Genomic DNA, 19,513 nt, shown 5'->3' with positions numbered 1-19,513 from the left:
CTACAAACTGAAGACACCAACAGTGTAAATAGATTTTTCTTTAATGAAATAAAGCCAACATGAATACACATTGCATACAAACAAGAGAATTTACAGATGCAAATAAACTTGAGGCATTAAAATACATATTACAATGCCTTGCAGAATTGCACATGAAACATTTAAAAGGAAATCATTTTACAAACAATCCTGGTGATCAACATATATTGAGTACCTACTGTGTTACATACTCTCTATGTTGTTTATTTCTGGTGGAAAGGGCATATGCACCCCCTATGGATGTGTATATATATGTGCATGTATATGTATATGTGTGTGTACACACTCGCATATATGCATATATACATATTTTTCTATTTAAAAAAACTCTGAGTTAATTTCAAAGAAATAACTTCATATTCAATTGCAGTTAATTTGGACTTCATTTCTGCTAATCATAATTTGACCAATAAGTATTTTCCTCAAAGCATGAAGGACAGTCCTTAGAATTTAAAAGTTTCGTGTTCCAAAAATGCTGCTCTTCTTAAGCCACTTTGAAGTAATGCTAGTGAATCTAAGATCCAGATCTACATGTTAATCTCTAGTTTTGCCTTCAAACAGAATTCAGCTACAAAGAACTTGGAAAGATTTTGAATCTATTCAGGAGAGGAAAACTCTTTAATTTTCTGAGGAGTAAAAACTCCCCAAGAAACTTCATATAGCTTCTTAGATTTTGCTTAGCATACGTGATAAAACATTGATTGTTGCAGTTTGGTGACCCATGAAATTTGGGGGTTAGTTTTCTCTTCAGACCAGAGCATATAATTATGCAAATAAAGAGCTGTCACTGATCTAGTGAAATACTCACAAACACATGCACTCTGAAATTGGACAGAAAAGTGAAAATGGTTGGTGATGTGATGGTGCCATGGTTTGTTTTCCTGCCAAGTTTCCATCCAAGTTCATTATTCAAATTGTAAACTTTAAAAAGAGACGTATCATTCTTGGGGTGTTGGTTGTCTTTTCATTTCAGATTCTTTGTATTGGTACTGCAGGCTGGCTACAAAGTACAGTTCAACATTATTTTACCTATGACAGTCTCCCTTATTACCTAATGTAACAGCCAAGGAAGAAAAAGCTGAAAGATCTGGAAAGAAAGATGTAGGTCTTCTCTAGATTTCTTTCTAGAGACATGTTTCATGTGTGCTTCAAATAGAACTCAATTCCAACAATACAAAGCATATAGTGAAAGGTTTTACACAAACCTCAAGGCAAAGGACTGGGAAAAGTTGCCTGGAAGGCCTCATGGATTAAGTCAAATTTCCATTTTCAAGGTTTTTCTTATATTCAAGGGGAAAATACTGGTCACTGCGTGATATCCACTTCATGGTCAAACTTTCAGGATGATTTTTTCTATCTAGCAGTTAAAGCACACGATATAATATCTGGTGACTTTAACCTTTATGGTTCATTTACAATTACTACTCCTCTAAAACCTTTGTGCTAAGAATTAACAAGAGTTCTTCAATCTAACCATGCTCTTTGGCATTGAGGTCTCCCAATTCCAACATTACCATTGCATAGGCTGTTGCATAATTTTAGATGTCATGGAGAGTCCCCCTGATGAAATCTGAGAAGGCTCATGTCAGACCACTGACTGCTAAAGACATCACTACATGAAAGATCAGCTGTGTGAAACTTTAAAAACATCGACCCAAATGAATCAATTAAATCAACATTCATCCCTCTTAAGTGTGAGGTTTAAAACTATCATTGTTGCTTTTTTTTTTTTTTTTGCCCTACATAGATTTTAAGATAAACCCTGGAATGCTTTGATGGGCTACTTCTATTCTCAAATATCCGTTAATCGACTTTGTGCTATTTCCCTCTTTTCAATATCTTCCACTTGGTGTACATTCTTTACTTTTAGTACAGTGCATGACAGTTGCTGTGCTGTAAATCTAAAACCGCCTAACAAAGCTCACGCTTTAGGTAGGATAGCTTTAAGCTCTGTGAAGTGTTGATTAAAAACCCTTTCCCAGACTCAAACTGATCTTTTTGGAGATTAATAGAATATTAGATAAAAGGAAGACGAACAATTCAAGAGACTCCCACTCAGTCACTCTATACAAGGAAGGAAGGAAGGAAAGTATTCAATTTTTGAAAAGGAGTACCTCCTGGAGTCTTTTATTTTATATTATTACAACCCCTAATAAGTAATCATAAAATAACCACCATTATTATCCTTTCTTCGCCACCCATATTTCAAAGATGAGAATGTCTCACATTTATTTAAAGACATTTTCTCTACAGAGGCATGGGGAAAGTTTTTGGGATTTTATACTTTCTGTAATCTTTCTTAAATGAATCAGGATTACAGACTCCAAAAGGAACCTGTCAGTTCACAGTTACAATCTATGATTATAACAGGATACACACGTGTTTGGATTGGGACTCCAGATAACCCAGAGAAACATGAAACAAATCTAAGCTATTAGCATTTGAAATATAGTTAACATATTTTTGTCACCTCCCACACTCTCCCAAAGGAGTTATAGGTTTTTTAAAGAAGGAAAAGTTGTAAAATCAATGTAAATAAGGTATTTTCAGAATAGATGAACAACCTGTGTAGAGATTTGAGGGTAACTTAATCTTACTAGACATCTTACGGAAAACACATTTGTTTATGATGTATTAAAACTGAATTTAATGAAACAATAGCTTCATAACAAGTTCAAATTTCCTTGTAGCTAAGATACTTTAGAAGTTAAAAACAAATGACTTAAAAAAGTTAGCCTTGTGAATGGTCCGAGCCAAACAGTCACTCAACTGAAGTTAAAATGTAACTTTACAGCAACACTAATACAATAATAGTAGTAATAAGCAGCTATGAGGTTTAAAACATTGATAAATGCTGGACCATCACTCTTTTTAAGTTTCTGCTTTTATTGACCTATATACAGAGTAAAGGAACTTCTGAGCAAGAATAATACGCTGCTGCTTGTTGGGAAAGTCATTTTTATTTTAAAACAGTAAACAGAATATATAATATTTAGGAAACTCCTGTGCTTTTTATTTTTTCGTAGAAACAATAACACAGTCCAGGTTGAAGCACAAGGCAGAGACTTGGTAAAAGTACAATTATTACAAGTAGATTCTTCCCCTTCAAATAGTCATGAAAATTTAACGGCATATGGTTTGGTGCCTTTAGAAAGCCCCAAAGCCAATATCTGGCTTTTAAGTTTTTAACAGGACTATTCTGAATCTTAGATTTATCAACAACTACTTGCTTCCCATTCCATTTGCTCTAAAGAACTGAATACATAATTTTTAAAAAAGCACCCACACCCTAACTTTAACCCTCTACTCCTCTAAAAATCTGTCTAAAGAAAACCAAAGTGGAGAGGAAACGATCAGAGCAAAAATATTGTTAACACTTGTCGCCTCCAAGCAGGCGGACTACTACCAACTGGTTGTTACTCCAGGATAATTGAGGTGGATGATACTATTACATTTATACCAACACACCCATAATCAACATTAAAAAATCGTACATTACAAGGAATCTTATCAGTTATCAGTTGGAGGTTTGGGATGGTTTGTCTAGCTCTCCGGTGGCTACAGCTCAGATCCACAAGTAGAAATTATATTTACACAACTTAGGTTTGCAAATAGCTCTCTATAGATAGTTAAATAAGGCCTAAGGACCCAGTAGTTTAAAAGTACGAAAGGCAATTAAACAGTGATTAACTCTAGTTACAGGTACAGGTTTTTAAAAAGGTAGGTGAGAAAACTGAAGAGAAAGAATAGGAGTAATTAGATTTATAAACTGAGCATATTTACTTTGCTGTAATTCAGCTGCAGAAGCTTCACAAATTTAGCATTGCACAAATGCTGATTTAAAAAAAATGCAATAAAGTTAGTTTCCTGTGAACATTTTCATATACTGAAAACACCATACAATTTATAATACTTTGAAAAACATATTCAAGCGACACAAATTCTCAAATCCTCTCAATAGAGGTAGCATTTTTTTTTTACACAGTTCACCTTTACTTCTAAAACAGAAAATATTGCAGACCAACATGCTTGACATTGTTGGGGTTATACATTTTAAGTCATCCAGAAGCTGAATAAAATGACGCTTTGATTTTTCCTATGTTTCTGCTAAAATAATGTCAAAAAATATGCATGTATGACTACTACAAAAAATCACTTTAATTTGCCATCATTGAAAGTGTAAGAACTAATTAATGTACTTGTATATGAAAAACAGCTATCATCAGTCTTAAAATTTGCTGAAATAGGTTCATAATATAAAAACATTTTATCCATGAGGTGGTTATTTTAAGTTATTTTTCTGAGGAGTCAGACAATTCTCAGTCATTTTGGGTACATGTTACCGTGTCCTCAAATAAGGCAGGCATACTGTTGCATATACTTTAAATAAAAAAGGATGAAGAAACATTAAATTTCATCTATCAGAAACAGAATGTTCATCAGGTAACTAAATTCTTCTAGTAATGTTAATATTTAATAGTTGAATGTAAAAGTCCATAAAATCTTTTTTTTACCTCTTGTATTTCACAGTGTTGGCCAGATTTTAGCTGGATTAAAATCCTTAGTTATTCAAACTGTAGGGTAAAATCCTACAGAGGAAGTGGACCACTAAAAATTATACCATTGGATTGACAGGTGAAAATCTTTCATACCAGGTTTATTCCTTTCTGTTGGGGCAGAAAACTGAAGGAGTCATTTTAGCTTCACTTAGCCTTTCAGAAGCAAAAGGCTCAAGAGCACACCGCTTCATTTTCCTGATGACAATAAAAAATTCTATCCCTGAAAGGGTCTAACTCCATGGAGGCTCAGCATAGATCATTTTAGTCAGGATTAACAACGAACTTTTTCCACATAAAGACTTAAAAGCAAAACTTAAGTGTTCTATCTAAATTACAATGCCCCTCAATACACATTATATATTTAGAAAAGTCAATTCTAATGATAAGGTTGGAAATTCCATTGTAAACGGGACTTTTGACACTTAAAAGACTTGCTTATCATAATGTTTTTTAAACAATCTCTTCTTAAATTAGAGACCTGTAAAATCTCATTTTCAGCGGTAATGCGGATTCGGTACTTTGTAGATTTTTATGCAAAATTTTTCTTCTGATTTCGAAGTGAAAATAGATCGTTAGGGACAGAACAATTTGCACTCCCAAGGCTACGTAGTAAATCATGGCATTCATGTTCTGAATTTAAATTTGGCTTTTCTTGGGTTGGGGAGGGGAGCTCAGTTAAAAAAAAAAAAAGAAAAGGCATAAGACACCCTCAGGGAAAAACCTACATAACATTAAAGTCTGAAATCCAGAATAAAAGTTTGCTTCTGTTGGTGGAGGAAAAAAAATGGACATGATTAGGCAGGGACAGGAACCCGAGCCGCGGCGGGGGGCGCGGCTGCGCTGCAGAGGGCGGTAGGACCGCGCAGACGCCGCTCGCCCCGCAGGGCCGCACGGGCTCCGTCCGGGCAATTAGAGGCGCGCCGGCCGCACGGGGCAGGGCGCTGTCAGCCTCAATTTGCGCGGTGACGGGCCGCGCGAAGCCCGAGCCCAGCCCGCAGGAGGCACGACCAGTGAACCCATATTGCTTTGACAGTTGCACTCATCTAGAAATAATGCAAAACGCTATTTAGATGTATATATCACGACCCTGTGCTCTAGAAAGAAAACAATCTAATAAGGGGCTGGGAGAGTGCTCGCCGACAACAGGCAGGCCGGAGACGTGTGGATGCATGCTCGCGCGAGGCTCCTCTGCGCCCCCTCCCCTGTCGCGCTCGTTCTTCTCTTACAGCTCTTCGTGCTTTATTCTGTGGGAGCGCCGCGTGAGGGCCGGCCGCAGGGAACTGCTCTTTGCCTCGGAGGCTTCGGTAAAGAATTTGAAAATAGACGGGAAGCTCTTCCAGGAAGTTAGCTCGTGACGGTCGGTGCCTGCAAAAACACAGATTCGGTTACCAGAGGGCGGGCGGCGCCCGTCAGGCCGAGCCGAGCCCCCGGCGCGCGGCCCCGCCTCCGCCCCTCGCGGGCGCGCGTTCGCGGCCCGGGGCGGCCCCGCCAGGCCCCGCCCATACCTGAGGGCTCCCCTCGCTCCCCGGTCCGGGGGCGGCCGACGTCCACCGAGTCCGCGGCCCGCCGGCGGCGACTCGAGCCCCACGCCGCCTCGGGCCTGAGCTCCCAGCCCGCCTCCGGCGCGGGGACGCGGCCCGGACTCCCCCAGCGGGGCTCCCCAGGCGCTGCCGGGCGGCCCCTGCGGGCCAATCGAGGCGCGCGGCGGGAAGGGCCACTCCCTCTCTCGCCTCGAAACCACCCACTTCCCCAGGCTCCGCGCGCGCGGGGTTTGTTTTCCCCTGCGCGCGGATTCCGCTTCTACACGCAGCGCCTCAGAGCACCCCACGTCTCTTTTTGCTTCCCAACATTAAAAAATAAATGGAATTGTTCATTCCTCTCCCGGAAGCTGTGCTGTTAGTCGTGATTGCCTCAGCGAGGTCACTGCGACCAAATTATATGAGATGCTTAATGAAGGACGGGGTTCAAAAGAGACTATGCTTAGAGGTGTCCTAGCAGGCTACATTTTCACGGATTTCAGGTGACAGTTTCAGAAACGCTAAAAAAATGTTTCAAAGCAGTGACTACTAAAAACATCTAGGCCTCCTATTTTGTCAGGAACAATTCAACTTAGAAAATGCAGGTTGAATTGCCAGTTTATGGGGTTACAGTATTTTACGACAGCCTTCTGCAGCTTCAATTTAGTGCTAATGTACAGTATATCTCAAATCTACCTTGTTTAACAGGCAAAAAATACATTGATGTAGACATGAGAACAGATGAGGACATCTGTTTTTGTCTCTTTGGAATAGCTTATATCATTTTACTAGGGGCTGCATAACTGAAAATTTTTTTTACTTAAATAAAAATAATAATTACGAAGGCTCTCCCATAGAAATAATGAGTGGGTAGCTTTGAAAGAGTTGAAATCTCTTCCTAGATCACTCAATTATTCAGAGGGATACTGCTTGGAAGTCTCGGGATTCTGGGCCTCTGTCTGATACTTTAACATTGTTAATGATAATTCTTTAGTCTGTAATAGTAGGTCATTGCTATGGTTACTCTACAATGGTGCAACACTTTGCTTTCCCCTTCAGCTATTCGCTGAGACCTGGTAACCACATTTGTTGCCTAGCAACAGTTTTGTGACAGTATCACAATCTGGGAGTTACAACAATAAGGATGCTATGGCTGCACTCAGAGCAGACAGCTACAGTCTGTGACTTAGTGGAGGGAGCTAGTCCTGGAGAATGACCCTCTTCATAGGTACCCCTACAAGGATGCTCTCTATCCTCTTCTCTGCAGATTGACCCTATGAACCTGCTTCTAAAACTAAAATCCAGTATTGGAGTCATATCCTTGAGAAATATTGCCCCACACTACTGTATTCAGACTAAAAAATGAGGTTATTTCTGTATTTGTGTACTCATTTCAAGCAAACACCAATGATATTCAGTGGGAGAGAGAGACATATGTAGGCTTATCCTGGCAAATCTTAAAGTGCCTGGCTGGATTTTGACAAGTCCTAATAGAATTATTGGGAAAAAAACTATATTTATGCTTGCCTGCATCAATAGGTGTGTACATTTTCAAGTTATTTGAAATACATGTAATATCCAGGTATTTGTTATTATTCTAGTTTTCACCAATTTATTCAGATGACAATTCTAAATTATTCTTTTGAATTTGAAGGCATATATTCTCCAAACTCAACTGAACAGTTCTAGATACGCTCATACCACCTACTTTAAATAATACTTGGTGTGTATATCTAGAAAGGAGTTGGTTTTTGGATAGATTTAAGAAATGCTTGCCCCTATTTCTATAGTGCTTGTAATTCTAGTTTCATTTCAATAATAACTACTAATTGCACTTACAATGATAAAATATTTTAAAATCAATCGTATTTGCTTTTTTTGAAAGACTATTCTCAGATGCATACTACATGGCAACACCCATCCCCAAACACAATAAGGGGGAAAAAAGTGTTAATTGTCTCTATCCTCATTTCCCATGCTTCCAGGATCATTTGGCATCTCCTCCATAGTGATCACACTCACACTTACTAGTGTTACCAAGGCTATGATCAATTTGTAAGCTTTCTCAGGGAACCATCTCATAATTCCTCCCACCCCTTGAAAGCCAATTCAATTTATGAATCTAGAGGGACCTAAGGAGTCAATGGTCTGAAGAAATTTTAACTCCTTTCTTTTTTCTTTTCTGGTGACAATCTTTCTGAAGGATGAACAAATTTCCCTGGTGATAAAATCACTACAAAGACTTTAGTTTTAGCTTATGATGATTTTGTTTGATTAGTCCTGGGCTGAAAAGACCATTGTCCCTGAGATAACAGTACCTACACTGGCTCTCTAATATTTACTCTTGCAATTTAAGAGTATAAAGAATGAGGATGTGTGCTCTGTCAGAGGAGGGAAATTGCTAGGAGTCAAGGTAATAAGCAAGGTGGATTAGAAACTGAATAACAAAGAATGGAGTGGGGGAGGGAGTAAATATTTTACTTTTCCTCTTATTCTTTCCATATATTAACATTTCTAACCTGAGTGGTAACATGAATATTTTATGCACAAATAGCTTTCCTTTCAAAATTTTTGAAAGTAGATTTTTAATAATTTTAAAATAGCATTTGGAAGTTAGGTAATTGCATGCTCATCTGGGGCAGCATACACAATTTCAAGAACATAGTTGGAGACCACGTCCAAAAATTCAGAGCCAGGGTTCAATGAAAATATTTAAAATTCATATAAACATCTACCATAGCAATGCTTACAGAACTGAAACTTTTGAGAGCAGCTTTCTAGTGCTTAAAAAATACACTTTAGGGGAAATTATTCCATCAGGATAACAACACTAGGCCCTTACATTACCTATTCATAAAAGGATATAAAAGGGGAAAATTCAGGCCAGTCAAAAAAGCAGCCATTTATTAATAAGCTACAATAATGTGTAGGTAATATAGAAATTATTCCAGTTAGCACTAACCATGTTACTTGAAGGGCACAAACATGGTTTTACAGTCAGAGCCTGGTCTCTCTTCTAGCACAAGTTCACCCTTATCAAAGGCTCTCCTTTCCACTTTTCAAACCCCATTTCCCAGTCTAGAGAGATTCCCACAGTGTAGGGAATAAAGGGATTCCCCATATGAAATACTTGCCATGTTCTCAGAGAGTGATTTTTATATTCCTTTGACTGGCAGGCTTGTTCTTACTGGGTAATTTACTTTCAGGGCAAATTCAGTCTTCTAATCCATAAAATCAATTCAGTTTCAATTATTACAAAAATTCAGTATCAATTATTACAAAAAAGCACCTTTGCTCAGTTTCAATCAGTGGTTCTTAGTAGGGATAGTAGTGGCCTCTGCAGCATTTTGGAAAATTTTAGGGGTATTTTTGGTGGTCAGAATGACTGGAAGGAGCTGCTGCCATTTAACGGAAGAAGGCCAGGGGTGCTGAGCATCCTGTAGTTTGCAGGGCATGGCAGCACAATGAAGAATTGTTCTGAATCCCACATGGTTTTCACATGTTCCACCAGCTATTCATACAGTTGAAAAACCTGTTTACGATTACATAGGCTTAGAATTTAGATATTTTTGGCAAATAATCTCAAAAGTACTTTTGGCATGATTTTAATATACACAGAATTTTCCAGGAATCCAACTACCGTGTAAACTGCAGGGATTCTGTGTCTTCACTGCTGGTGCCCATGGTACCCGAGTCCCCAGAAAGCACATCTGCACTGGCCTGCTCTTGTAGCCACGGGCTTCCTGGTGATTCTCTTCCCAGGACCAAGTATCTGACGACTATTAATACCTTCTCATGTATATTTGCCTGAGCACTTTAAATATCGATATGCATATTATTTTTGAGTTACTTTTCTTTTTATTCTTTCCATATATTAACTAGAGCATTACAATAATTTAGTAACCCTGTAAGTAGGTGGGTTATGTTATCTTTAGAATTTATTTTAGGACAGTAAAAGCACTGTGTAATATTTGTTGTAAGTGGAGGTATTTAGAGGATCAAGGGTCAGCTTAAATAAAATGAATAGTTAATTCTTTTTTTATTACATTAGAGATTAATTTGCCCTCTATTCTGAACTCTACTCTTCTCTCTTTTATCCCCATACAGAGTAGAAAAGTGCCTTTTATTTCTCTTAATGTTTCTTTCATAAGTTCTATTTGTCCACGATGTTATTCATTGTGAAATTACCAAAAGGCAGGGGCCAGGATTCCAATTAAAATACTGCACTGAATATTTATTCTGTATCTATCACTTGAAAACGAAAACTTTCAAAAATGAACTGTAGCAAATTTCAAAATGGAAAAGGTAGCACAAATGGTCAAAAGGATCAGAAACATAAGGATGAAGGAGGAGACTATAACTCATATGAGAAAGACCATATTGCTAAAATGTGTCATCTGTTTTCCCAAAAGACTGTATATTTAAGAATAAGTGTCATGTAATGGAACTGAGAAAAAGTGAGACTACATTTATTTAATAGTATTTAGAAATTAAGAAATGGTTAGAAATAGCTCTGAAAATGGAGTGCTCAAAGAATAAGCTAAGAGAGAAGAAAACATTCCTGTATCTTCTGACTTGTCTATTCCCTTTACTTCTTACTGTGATGACTTCAATCCAAGTGTTTCTTACAAGTCAGCCTTGTCCACACTCCTCGTCACTTGATCTTGGTGCCCAGAATTTTTTTCTGGGGGCTAAAACTATGCCAAAATAGCTTAGCAGCCAAAATCCTGATGTTTACTTTGGCAGATGTAGATTACTCTGAGGCTGTACCTCTTTTTATGCAGTAGATGCTTAAAAAGCTATATGTAAATATAATTTCTGTAAATAGTATATTTTTAAAAAAGAAGAGGATTCTTTACTTCTTCAATGAATTTCTTAGTAAAGTGAAGAAATTTCTGGGAAAGTAAATAATCATTCTTCAAATTATATCACACATACACACTCAATGAAGATTTGCCAGAGATGAGGTTTACTAGAATACGATGCATAGTCTGAGTAAATTCTTACCAAGGAGATAATCTAGGAAAATTTATTGGTCAGCCATTCACTATTATAAATATTGCCAGTCACCTTATTTTATGTAATCCTAGACCAGAAGGTCATGGAGTAATTTTGACAATCTGTGCATAATTTACATTTTAGGGCCTGGTTTACAATAGGGAATGTAACTATTCACAAAGTCACCTCTGAATATGAAATATTATTTTTATATCTTTGTTCCAGAGGAAAAAAACTAGCATGTGCCCTTACCCTCTCACTGAAAACCTCCCAAACAGAAGAATTTGTTTTTAAAATAAAAGGTAATGAATAAGTTTTATGTTTCTTGTGATAAAGGGGGAATGAAAAAAAACCTAGAAAGATAGAAACGCATTGATATTAACAGGATAACATGTCTATGATACTTTCAAAATGACAAGGCTTGATTTTAAAATTGATCTTTAACAAGAAAAAGAAATATGGGCAATTAGGAAGTAATGAAGAGCCTGTCAATATGGCTATGTTGATAATAACAGGTAAGGGAATTCTGGAGACAATCTAATATATAAAAATCAGGAGGTCTGTAATATGCATTATTGAGTCTCAGTGGGATTAACTAATGAATTTATGAGCTCACCAGCAGTTATTTTTAGAAAGTTGTAAAGAATTAGAGAAATACCAAAGCACTGACAAATAATGTGCCTTCTAAAAAGAGGTAAAATACAACTACTAAAATCATTTTAAAATGAATTCTAGAGCTTTTAAGAAAATCACTTAAAAAAATACAGATTTATCAATATTTGATCAGGAAAATTTCCTAATGGTAGACTCTCCAAGTTAGAAGGCACAGGTGAGACTCAGCCACCCTGGGGGAGAGGGTAATAAGTGCAGTGGGGTGGGATGTTCACTGAGACTTGTAGGGGAAACGCCAAGAGTAGCTCAGCAAACATGCTGCCTTGCCTCCTTAAATTGCTTTTGTAAGCTACAGGCAAGTCCCCTTCCACTGTCAACACCATTGCAAACCCATTAAAGCTGAGATTGTGTTGAGACCCTAAAGGCAAGTCCACAAGTTTGACGAGAGATAAGAGACAGGATGAAACAAAGACATAAAATCAGTGGTAGAAACTTTTGGGTCATTTGCAGCTTCTGGGGCAGCCTGTCCTGTCCTCCAGCTTCTTTTCTGTATCTCTCATCTATGCAAGGGGAGGGGAGTGGGTAGGGTGCAGTGCAGCTTAAGACCCAGAGAGACAACTCTGCGAGTAAACTTATTCTTAGGCAGAGCAGACTGCCTGCAGTAGCTGCACATCTTTGACCTTAACCTAGCAGACCTCCTAACCAATAAAAAATAGGTGTGTTTTTATTGTGCCAGTTGCCTATCAAAGTCAGACAGCTGGTACAGAATTGCTTTCTTTTGTTTTAATTCTTGTCTCCCATCTACTCTTACTGTTGCCACAAGGGATATTGGGCCTCCAAGGATATACTGGGATATATCCCACAAAGGATATGCTGTGGCCTCCAGGGATATTGCTTCTCTTTAAAATTTGAGCCCAGGTGCAGGCAAACATTCCCCTTGTCATTTTCAAAAGTAACTTTACCAAAAGATTGCAGGAGCAGCACAGAGCACCAGACAAGGAAATGCAAAGAACCATACATACAGGTTTCTGTTCCCATTACTCCCAGCACAATCAGAAAAGAACTTTATAGTGCCCCATTCTAAAATAATTCTGTAGGAGAGGGCTAGTACAGATTTATAGATATCTTGTCAGCCTTCCTTTCCTAGCTAGCTTCTCTGTCTGTTTCTAGCTAGGTACCTATGGCTTATGGCTGCCAGTGTGTGTTTGTATGTGCGTGAGAAAGAGAAAGAGCGATAGAGGGAGGGAGAGATTGAGAAAGATCAAGAGACAGGGAGGGAGAGGTGAGATGGAATGAACTGCAAAATACGTACTGTATTTTAAAACAAAACAAAACAAAAAACCCATTTCCTGGGTCAAATATCTGAATCTTCTGTGGTCCTCCTCCCTTAGTTGTGGATTCTATTCTACAGGATATAATTTGTGGGCAGTCTTTCCAGGGGTCTTGTGACTGATTGATGCATACATTCATGCATGTATTTATTGTATGCTAGGCATGATTCCTTGGGGCTAGTTATGCAGTGGTGAGCCCTGCCCTTGTAGCATACATGCTGAGGGGGATGACAGCCAATGAACATGTAAACTAATGGACATGATAATTTTAGAGAGTCAGAAGCGTTGTGAAGAAAACACTAGGTGGACATGAAGACAATGAGGAGGAGGAGGTGAGATGAGGAGAGGTGGCAGCAACTTGGATTGGGTGGAGAAGACTTCTGCCCTGAGACCTGAATGGCAAGGAGCCAGACGAGGTCGGGAGTTGCAGTGCTGCAGGCAAGGTCATAGAAGAGCAAGGGCAGGGGCTCTAAGGAGGAGACAGCCTGCCAGGACAGAGCAACTGAAAAGCTGGGTGAGGGGGAAAGGGAACCATGACTCAGAGAGGCAGGCGGCCTCCACACCACGGGAGGTGCCACAGGCCACAGTGACAGGTTTGAATTTTATCCCCATTTGCAATGGAAGAGCTTCTTGCAGAGTTTCAAGCAGAGGAGAAATATAATCTGATTTGCATTTTAAGTGTACACTGGTTGGTAGGTGGTGAATAGTGAATGGATTATGGGGAATTAGAATGATGGGTTTAACCCTTCCTAATCACATTTACCACGTCCTTCCACCTTAGAGCATTCTCTATTGCTTGCTCTTCTACAAACTGCAGAGTAACTTCCTGCTAGTTCATATAAATAAATTAATGATACAGTAATAGTAATATGCAGTAAGAGTTGAAAAAGAGTCTATAAAATAGTATTTTAAAGTAGCGAATAAAAAAATGGAGGTGAACTAGAAATAATATTTTCCCAACAATTTTGCTCTTGTCATTTATGGAAACAGTATTTTCCCAACAATTTTGCTCTTGTTATTTATACTGATACCTCTGGTTTCTTAGCCCTTAGAAGGACTGTTGTGTGTGGTGGGAAGGTGTTGGGATGGGAAATACATGTCACAGAATTCCATTTCTGCAAGCAGTCTAGAGGTAACTGGTATGTTTATTCTCCAGGCAGGCTTTTCCACTGAGTTCTTCATTTCTATGAATGGACACAACATTCTCTTAACTACTCCAGCTCAAAGCTGCTCAGTCATCTTTGATTTTTTTCTCCTTCCTTCCTTGTTTGCTGCCTCCTGATCCAATCAGTTACCAAATCCTGACACACCTCAGAAAAGTTTTTCCAGTCTTTCTCCCTTTCCATCCCCCCATTACCACTCTAAATTTAATGACCTATCATTTAGAACTCAGAAACTTCCTAACTTGTGTCATTGCCTTCAATCTCTCCCCTATCTTGTACCTTGCCACCATATGAAAAATTCTGTTACCATTTGTGTCATGTACCTCTTTCTCTGCTCAAAAATATCCAAAGGCTCCTCATAATCTATCAAATAAATTGAAATTCTTTAATTTGGTTTAAAGCTCTCCATTTTCTGGCTCCAGCCTTCTTTTAAGGTTTATCCCTCAATTTCTCTTCTATTGGTACTCCCTATCTTCCCAGGCCAACTGGTATTTCTTAAACCTTTTCAAAATCTTACGGATTGGGCATCTGTGATTCTGATGATTCTGAAGTCCAGCCAGAGAAGAAATTACCATTATAAAGTTTTTGAAGGCAGGGCCAAACTTTACTCATCTTCAACACAGAATGATAAATATACATTATGTTGAAGTATATGGGTTGGCTTTTAGAGTTAAGAAATAAATTCCTCTAAAATCAGAATATTGTGACAACTGGATACTCTTTAACGAAAGCTGAAGGAAGTAGAATGTTTTTCTTCTTCTCCAACGAAATGATAAGTAGACTCAGGTGATACACAGTCCATTAGCAACGAGTTTGATAAGCACTGACAAATAACCAAAGTATCTTCCAGATCTCTTTAGCTAAAATGTTGTGCTTATCTAGTAAACACAATTTTCTAGTATCAAAGCAATTTAGGTAAGTGTCAGAACTGAGAGCTCTCAGAGAGTCTAACTGTTTAAGAGCTTTTATTTCCAAGATGTATTTGGCTTGGTCCAAATTTAGATGCAGATAGAAACATATCAAACATAAAATAGTAAAGCTATGAAAAGGACTGTGGATAAAATTTCATCCAATAGTTTCATTTCACAGGTAAGAAATCTAAACTTAAGAGAGGTTGTGATAAGCCAAAGTTTCACAGACATTTTGCTGCAATATAGTTAATATTTACAAATTCGTTAAAACACTGAAATAGAAACATTTTTCAGAAGATGTATGTTTTAAGATCCAGTTCAATATTTTATCTCCTCTAGTAAGCATTTTTCGATTAATCTTAACCAAATCAACTACTTCTTTTCTTCATGTTTTAGTACTTTGTATCCAGTCTTTACTACATTATCATACACATGTTTTGCTTAACTAGTCATTTTGGGCATGAAAAATACATTGCTTTAAAAAAATACCTTGTTTTATCTTCAAGTCTTTGGGGATGATGCTTCAAAACTTTTTATTCCAGAAATCATAGTTGAGGCTTAATAGGTGTTGTATAAACAACTGTCTGAAACAGATTCACCAGAAAACTGATACTTACTAAATATTATTTAACATAGAATCATAGAATTTTTCTATGGTTCTTGCACTATTTTGATGATGATCACCATTTAAAGAAATGGTAGCATACAGATCATGGTTGTAAAAACTTGAGAATTTAAAAAGCAAAGTGCTACTGGTGTTTTGAAAACATAGATGATTCATTACATGAATGTTTGTATCCATAGCATCATTTTGTATTGTTTTGTCAGACTTTCAAACACACAGACCTTTACTTTGCGGCCAATAAAAGGAGGAAGGAAGCAGAGGAAGGAGGAGGTGATAAACTAGCCCCAGTCACTTAATGATTTGGAATTGTACTAAAGCCTATTGGCCAATTTGGGGAGAACTGATATACTTACAATATGAGTCATCCAATCAACAAACATGATATATCTTGCCACTTACTTAAGTCATTTTTAATGCTTTCTAATGAAGTTTTATCACTTTCTCAATCACTTTATTTTTTATATTCATTCATTCATTAATTCAATTACACTTTTTATTTTGAAATAATTCTAGATTCATATGCAGTTGTAAGAAATAACAGATTGATACTATGTCCCTTTTATAATTTTCCTCAATAATAACACCTTGTAAAACCACAGTACAATATGACAACCAGGATATTGTCAATACTGCAATTAAAATACAGAAAATTTCTATCATCACAAAGATCACCTATGGCCTTTTATAGCCATGCCTACTTCCCTTTCTGGGCCCTCCTTAACCCCTGGAAACCACTAATATATTCTTCAGTTCTATACTTTTATCACTTCAAGAATGTTATATAAATGGAATCATACCATATGCACTCTTTTGGGATTGGCTTTTATCATTCAGCTTAATTCTCTGGAGATTTATTTAGATGTGTGTATCAATAGTTCTTTTTTACTGCTGAGTAATATTCTATGGTATGGATATATCACAGTTTGTTTAACCATTTCCATGTTCATGGACATCTGGGTAGTTTCCAGTTTATGGCTATTATGACTAAAGTTGCAGTAAACATTCATGTACAAATTTTTATGTGAAATAATCTTTGTTTTTATGGGATAAATGCCCAAGGGTACAGTTGCTGGGCTGCACATTAGTTGCATGTTTAGTTTTTCAAGAAACTGCCACTGTTTTTCAGTCACTGTACCATTTTAGATTCCTTCCAGCAATGTCTGAGTGATCTAGTTTCTATGTATCTTTGCCATAATGTATTGAAATCATAGACTGATTCTTCCATTCTAGTAAGTAGGTAATAGTTCCTTTGTCTTTCTATATAAATTATAGAATAATCTAGTCTATACTTACTGTAAAGGATTGACCTTGCCCAAAAAGGTATCATCTGGGCCTCTGGAGCATCTAGAGACTACAGTTAGCCATGCAGACAGTCAACCATGTCAATCTAACTAAGTCCTAGTTAAACTCTGGACACCAACACTTGGGTGAGCTTCCCTGGTATGTAATACTCCATAAGTATTCTCACACACTGTTGCTGGGAGAAGACAGCACTGTCCATGACTTGACTGGAAAAGGACAACTGGAAACTCACTTTGGAACTTCCCTTGACTCTGCCCAGCATGCCCTCTTCCTTGGCTGATCTGTACCCTTTTGCTGTGTAAGACTGTCACCATGAATATAACAGCCTTCACTGAAGTGAGTTCTGTGAGTCCTGGCAAATGATCAAACCTGAAGGTGATCTTAGGGATATCCTCTTACAGTTGGTATCAGAAGTGAGAGTCATCTTGGTGACTTCAGAAGTTCAGATCTACAAAATATCTTGCTGGGATTTTGACAGGAATAATGTTAAACCTGCATACCAATTTGGAGAGAACTGACATCTTTACTATGTTGAGTGACTGAAATTATGAACATGATGTGTCTCTCAGCTTTATTTTTGTAATACTGCATATTTATTGATGCTACTTCAAATGCTTGTTGATATATAAAAACTCAACTGATTTTTGTATAATGCTTTTGTATCCAGCAACCTTGCTAACTTATCCTTTTCATCCTAAACATTTATCTATAGATTTTGAATTTTCTACATAAACAATTATAAGTGAATAATTTCAGTTTTAATTTTTCTTCTCTAATTCTTATGGCTTTTATTTCTTCCAGTCGTATATTTATGAAAACTTTAGACTATAACCAAAATGGCCTCAAATGTATTCATATACCATTAACTAACTGGGTCAATACAGTATCACATAAAGCAAGTTATTATGACTAATATAAAACAGGTACAAAATTAATATATTTTCTATTTTGATTGATTTCTTGATAACACAACTTAAAAAAGCCCTATTTTTGTCAGGTAATGTCATCTAGCTGCTGACTACTGGTCATGAGAGCTCCTTGTCACTTTATGACAGACAGTGACAGCTTCTGGAGTGAGTTATTCTCCCCACACTGTGATTTCTTTTCATTCTAGTTAAGATAATGTAGAAATAGACTATTTTTGTTACATTCAGTCTCCAAGTCTAGAGTTGCCTTCATGCTGTCTGGTGTTACTTTAATTTCATTTCCAGTTCTCTCCCCCAAAGCATTTCCTCTTTGAATGTCCTTAAAAAACAAGCAGACAAAAATCACAACTCACAATGCAACCTCCTTCTACATGGCAAGAATCCTTAAAGAATCCTGAACTTATTTACACAATACCATTAATACATACAGAATAACATCTTTCATCAAGTTAAAGATGTGCTGATTTTAAATTAAATACATATATTCATAAATATGTCATGTAAATGTAGTGAATTCCTACTATTGATTAGTTTAGAAAATGACATGAGAACATAGTAGACAGGACTGATAACTTCAATACCAGAAAATATTTCAGAGTATCAATATAGAGAAAATACATGAGCACTTAAATTAACAGTAAAATTCCATTAAGGGCTAATTCATGACAAAAATTGAACAGAGCCAGATATGGCTGAACAATTACTATAAAGGCTTATAAAAACTGTTTACAATTATAATCCTTACTGCATCTATACTGAATTTCATCCTAAAATGACATTTCAAAACTCTAATAGGGTTTTCCACATAGGCTGTCCTGCAAACTGTCCAGAAGACTAACAGGCTGAAATCTTTCATTATAGCTCAAGAAATTAAATTTACTTCCGGGTTTGTAAATATTTACACTCCTGGGGTTTGAAATATGGTAATAGATGTAAAGTATATTTTACATGTGGTGCAAAATTTTGCAAGTACATATAATCCCACTTCTTTGCTTTGTATACTGGCTATAAGCAACATTTTATATTAAATTGTAGGGCCATAAAATCCTTTTTCCCAAGTATTTTAAAATCAGAGTCAGAATTATTACTTGGATCTTGTTAAAGTAGTAATGGATGGAATTATTTCCCAAAGAATCTCAAACATACCCTTTGGGCATCACAGTAGGTGGATGGCATCTATTGTTTTATTTCTATTCCACAGAGAAAATTTAAAAAGTTATACTGGTGGGGAAAGCCTGTGAATCCACTTAAAAGGTTAACTGAGGTGGAGGATTATTAACCTGCACAGTAAAAAAGGAAGGTGTTGGTTACTTAAATAAGATGGTCAGATTTCGATGCTTTTCAACAATTTATATCCATCAGTAGAAACATGAGTTGTAGGAAACTTTCCTAAGAGAAAGTTATAAACAAAGGGAAACCTGTATTATCAAGATAGAAGTACTTTAGGGACCCCAATAGTAAAGAATGCTCTACCCATTAATTAGAAAAAAAAATACATTTACAAGTTGTGTAGAAGGGAGCTACAATTTA

At 37.1% G+C, this 19,513-nt stretch overlaps 1 protein-coding gene across 5 annotated transcripts in view; it reads right to left on the bottom strand.

Annotated features, from left to right (window-relative positions):
• Positions 1 to 19,513, bottom strand: part of ARB2A (ARB2 cotranscriptional regulator A) — a 465,105-nt gene that overhangs the window by 7,598 nt on the left and 437,994 nt on the right. For 2 of the 5 annotated variants that reach the window (XM_037011998.2, XM_037012005.2), the window contains one exon: positions 26 to 5,963. The exons of 1 other annotated variant lie outside the window; for it this stretch is intronic. In XM_037011998.2, coding sequence (XP_036867893.2) covers positions 5,821 to 5,963 — 143 coding nt within the window. In that variant the 3' untranslated portion in view covers positions 26 to 5,820. Of the gene's footprint in view, positions 1 to 25; positions 5,964 to 13,393; positions 18,303 to 19,513 lie in introns of those variants that run through there. 2 more of the 5 variants (XM_073234047.1, XM_037012002.2) reach the window with 2 other exon arrangements.

This window comes from Manis javanica, chromosome 1 (genome assembly GCF_040802235.1).
Source record: "Manis javanica isolate MJ-LG chromosome 1, MJ_LKY, whole genome shotgun sequence".
NCBI classification, from domain to species: domain Eukaryota; kingdom Metazoa; phylum Chordata; class Mammalia; order Pholidota; family Manidae; genus Manis; species Manis javanica.
This window is presented reverse-complemented; position numbering and strand designations above follow the sequence as displayed.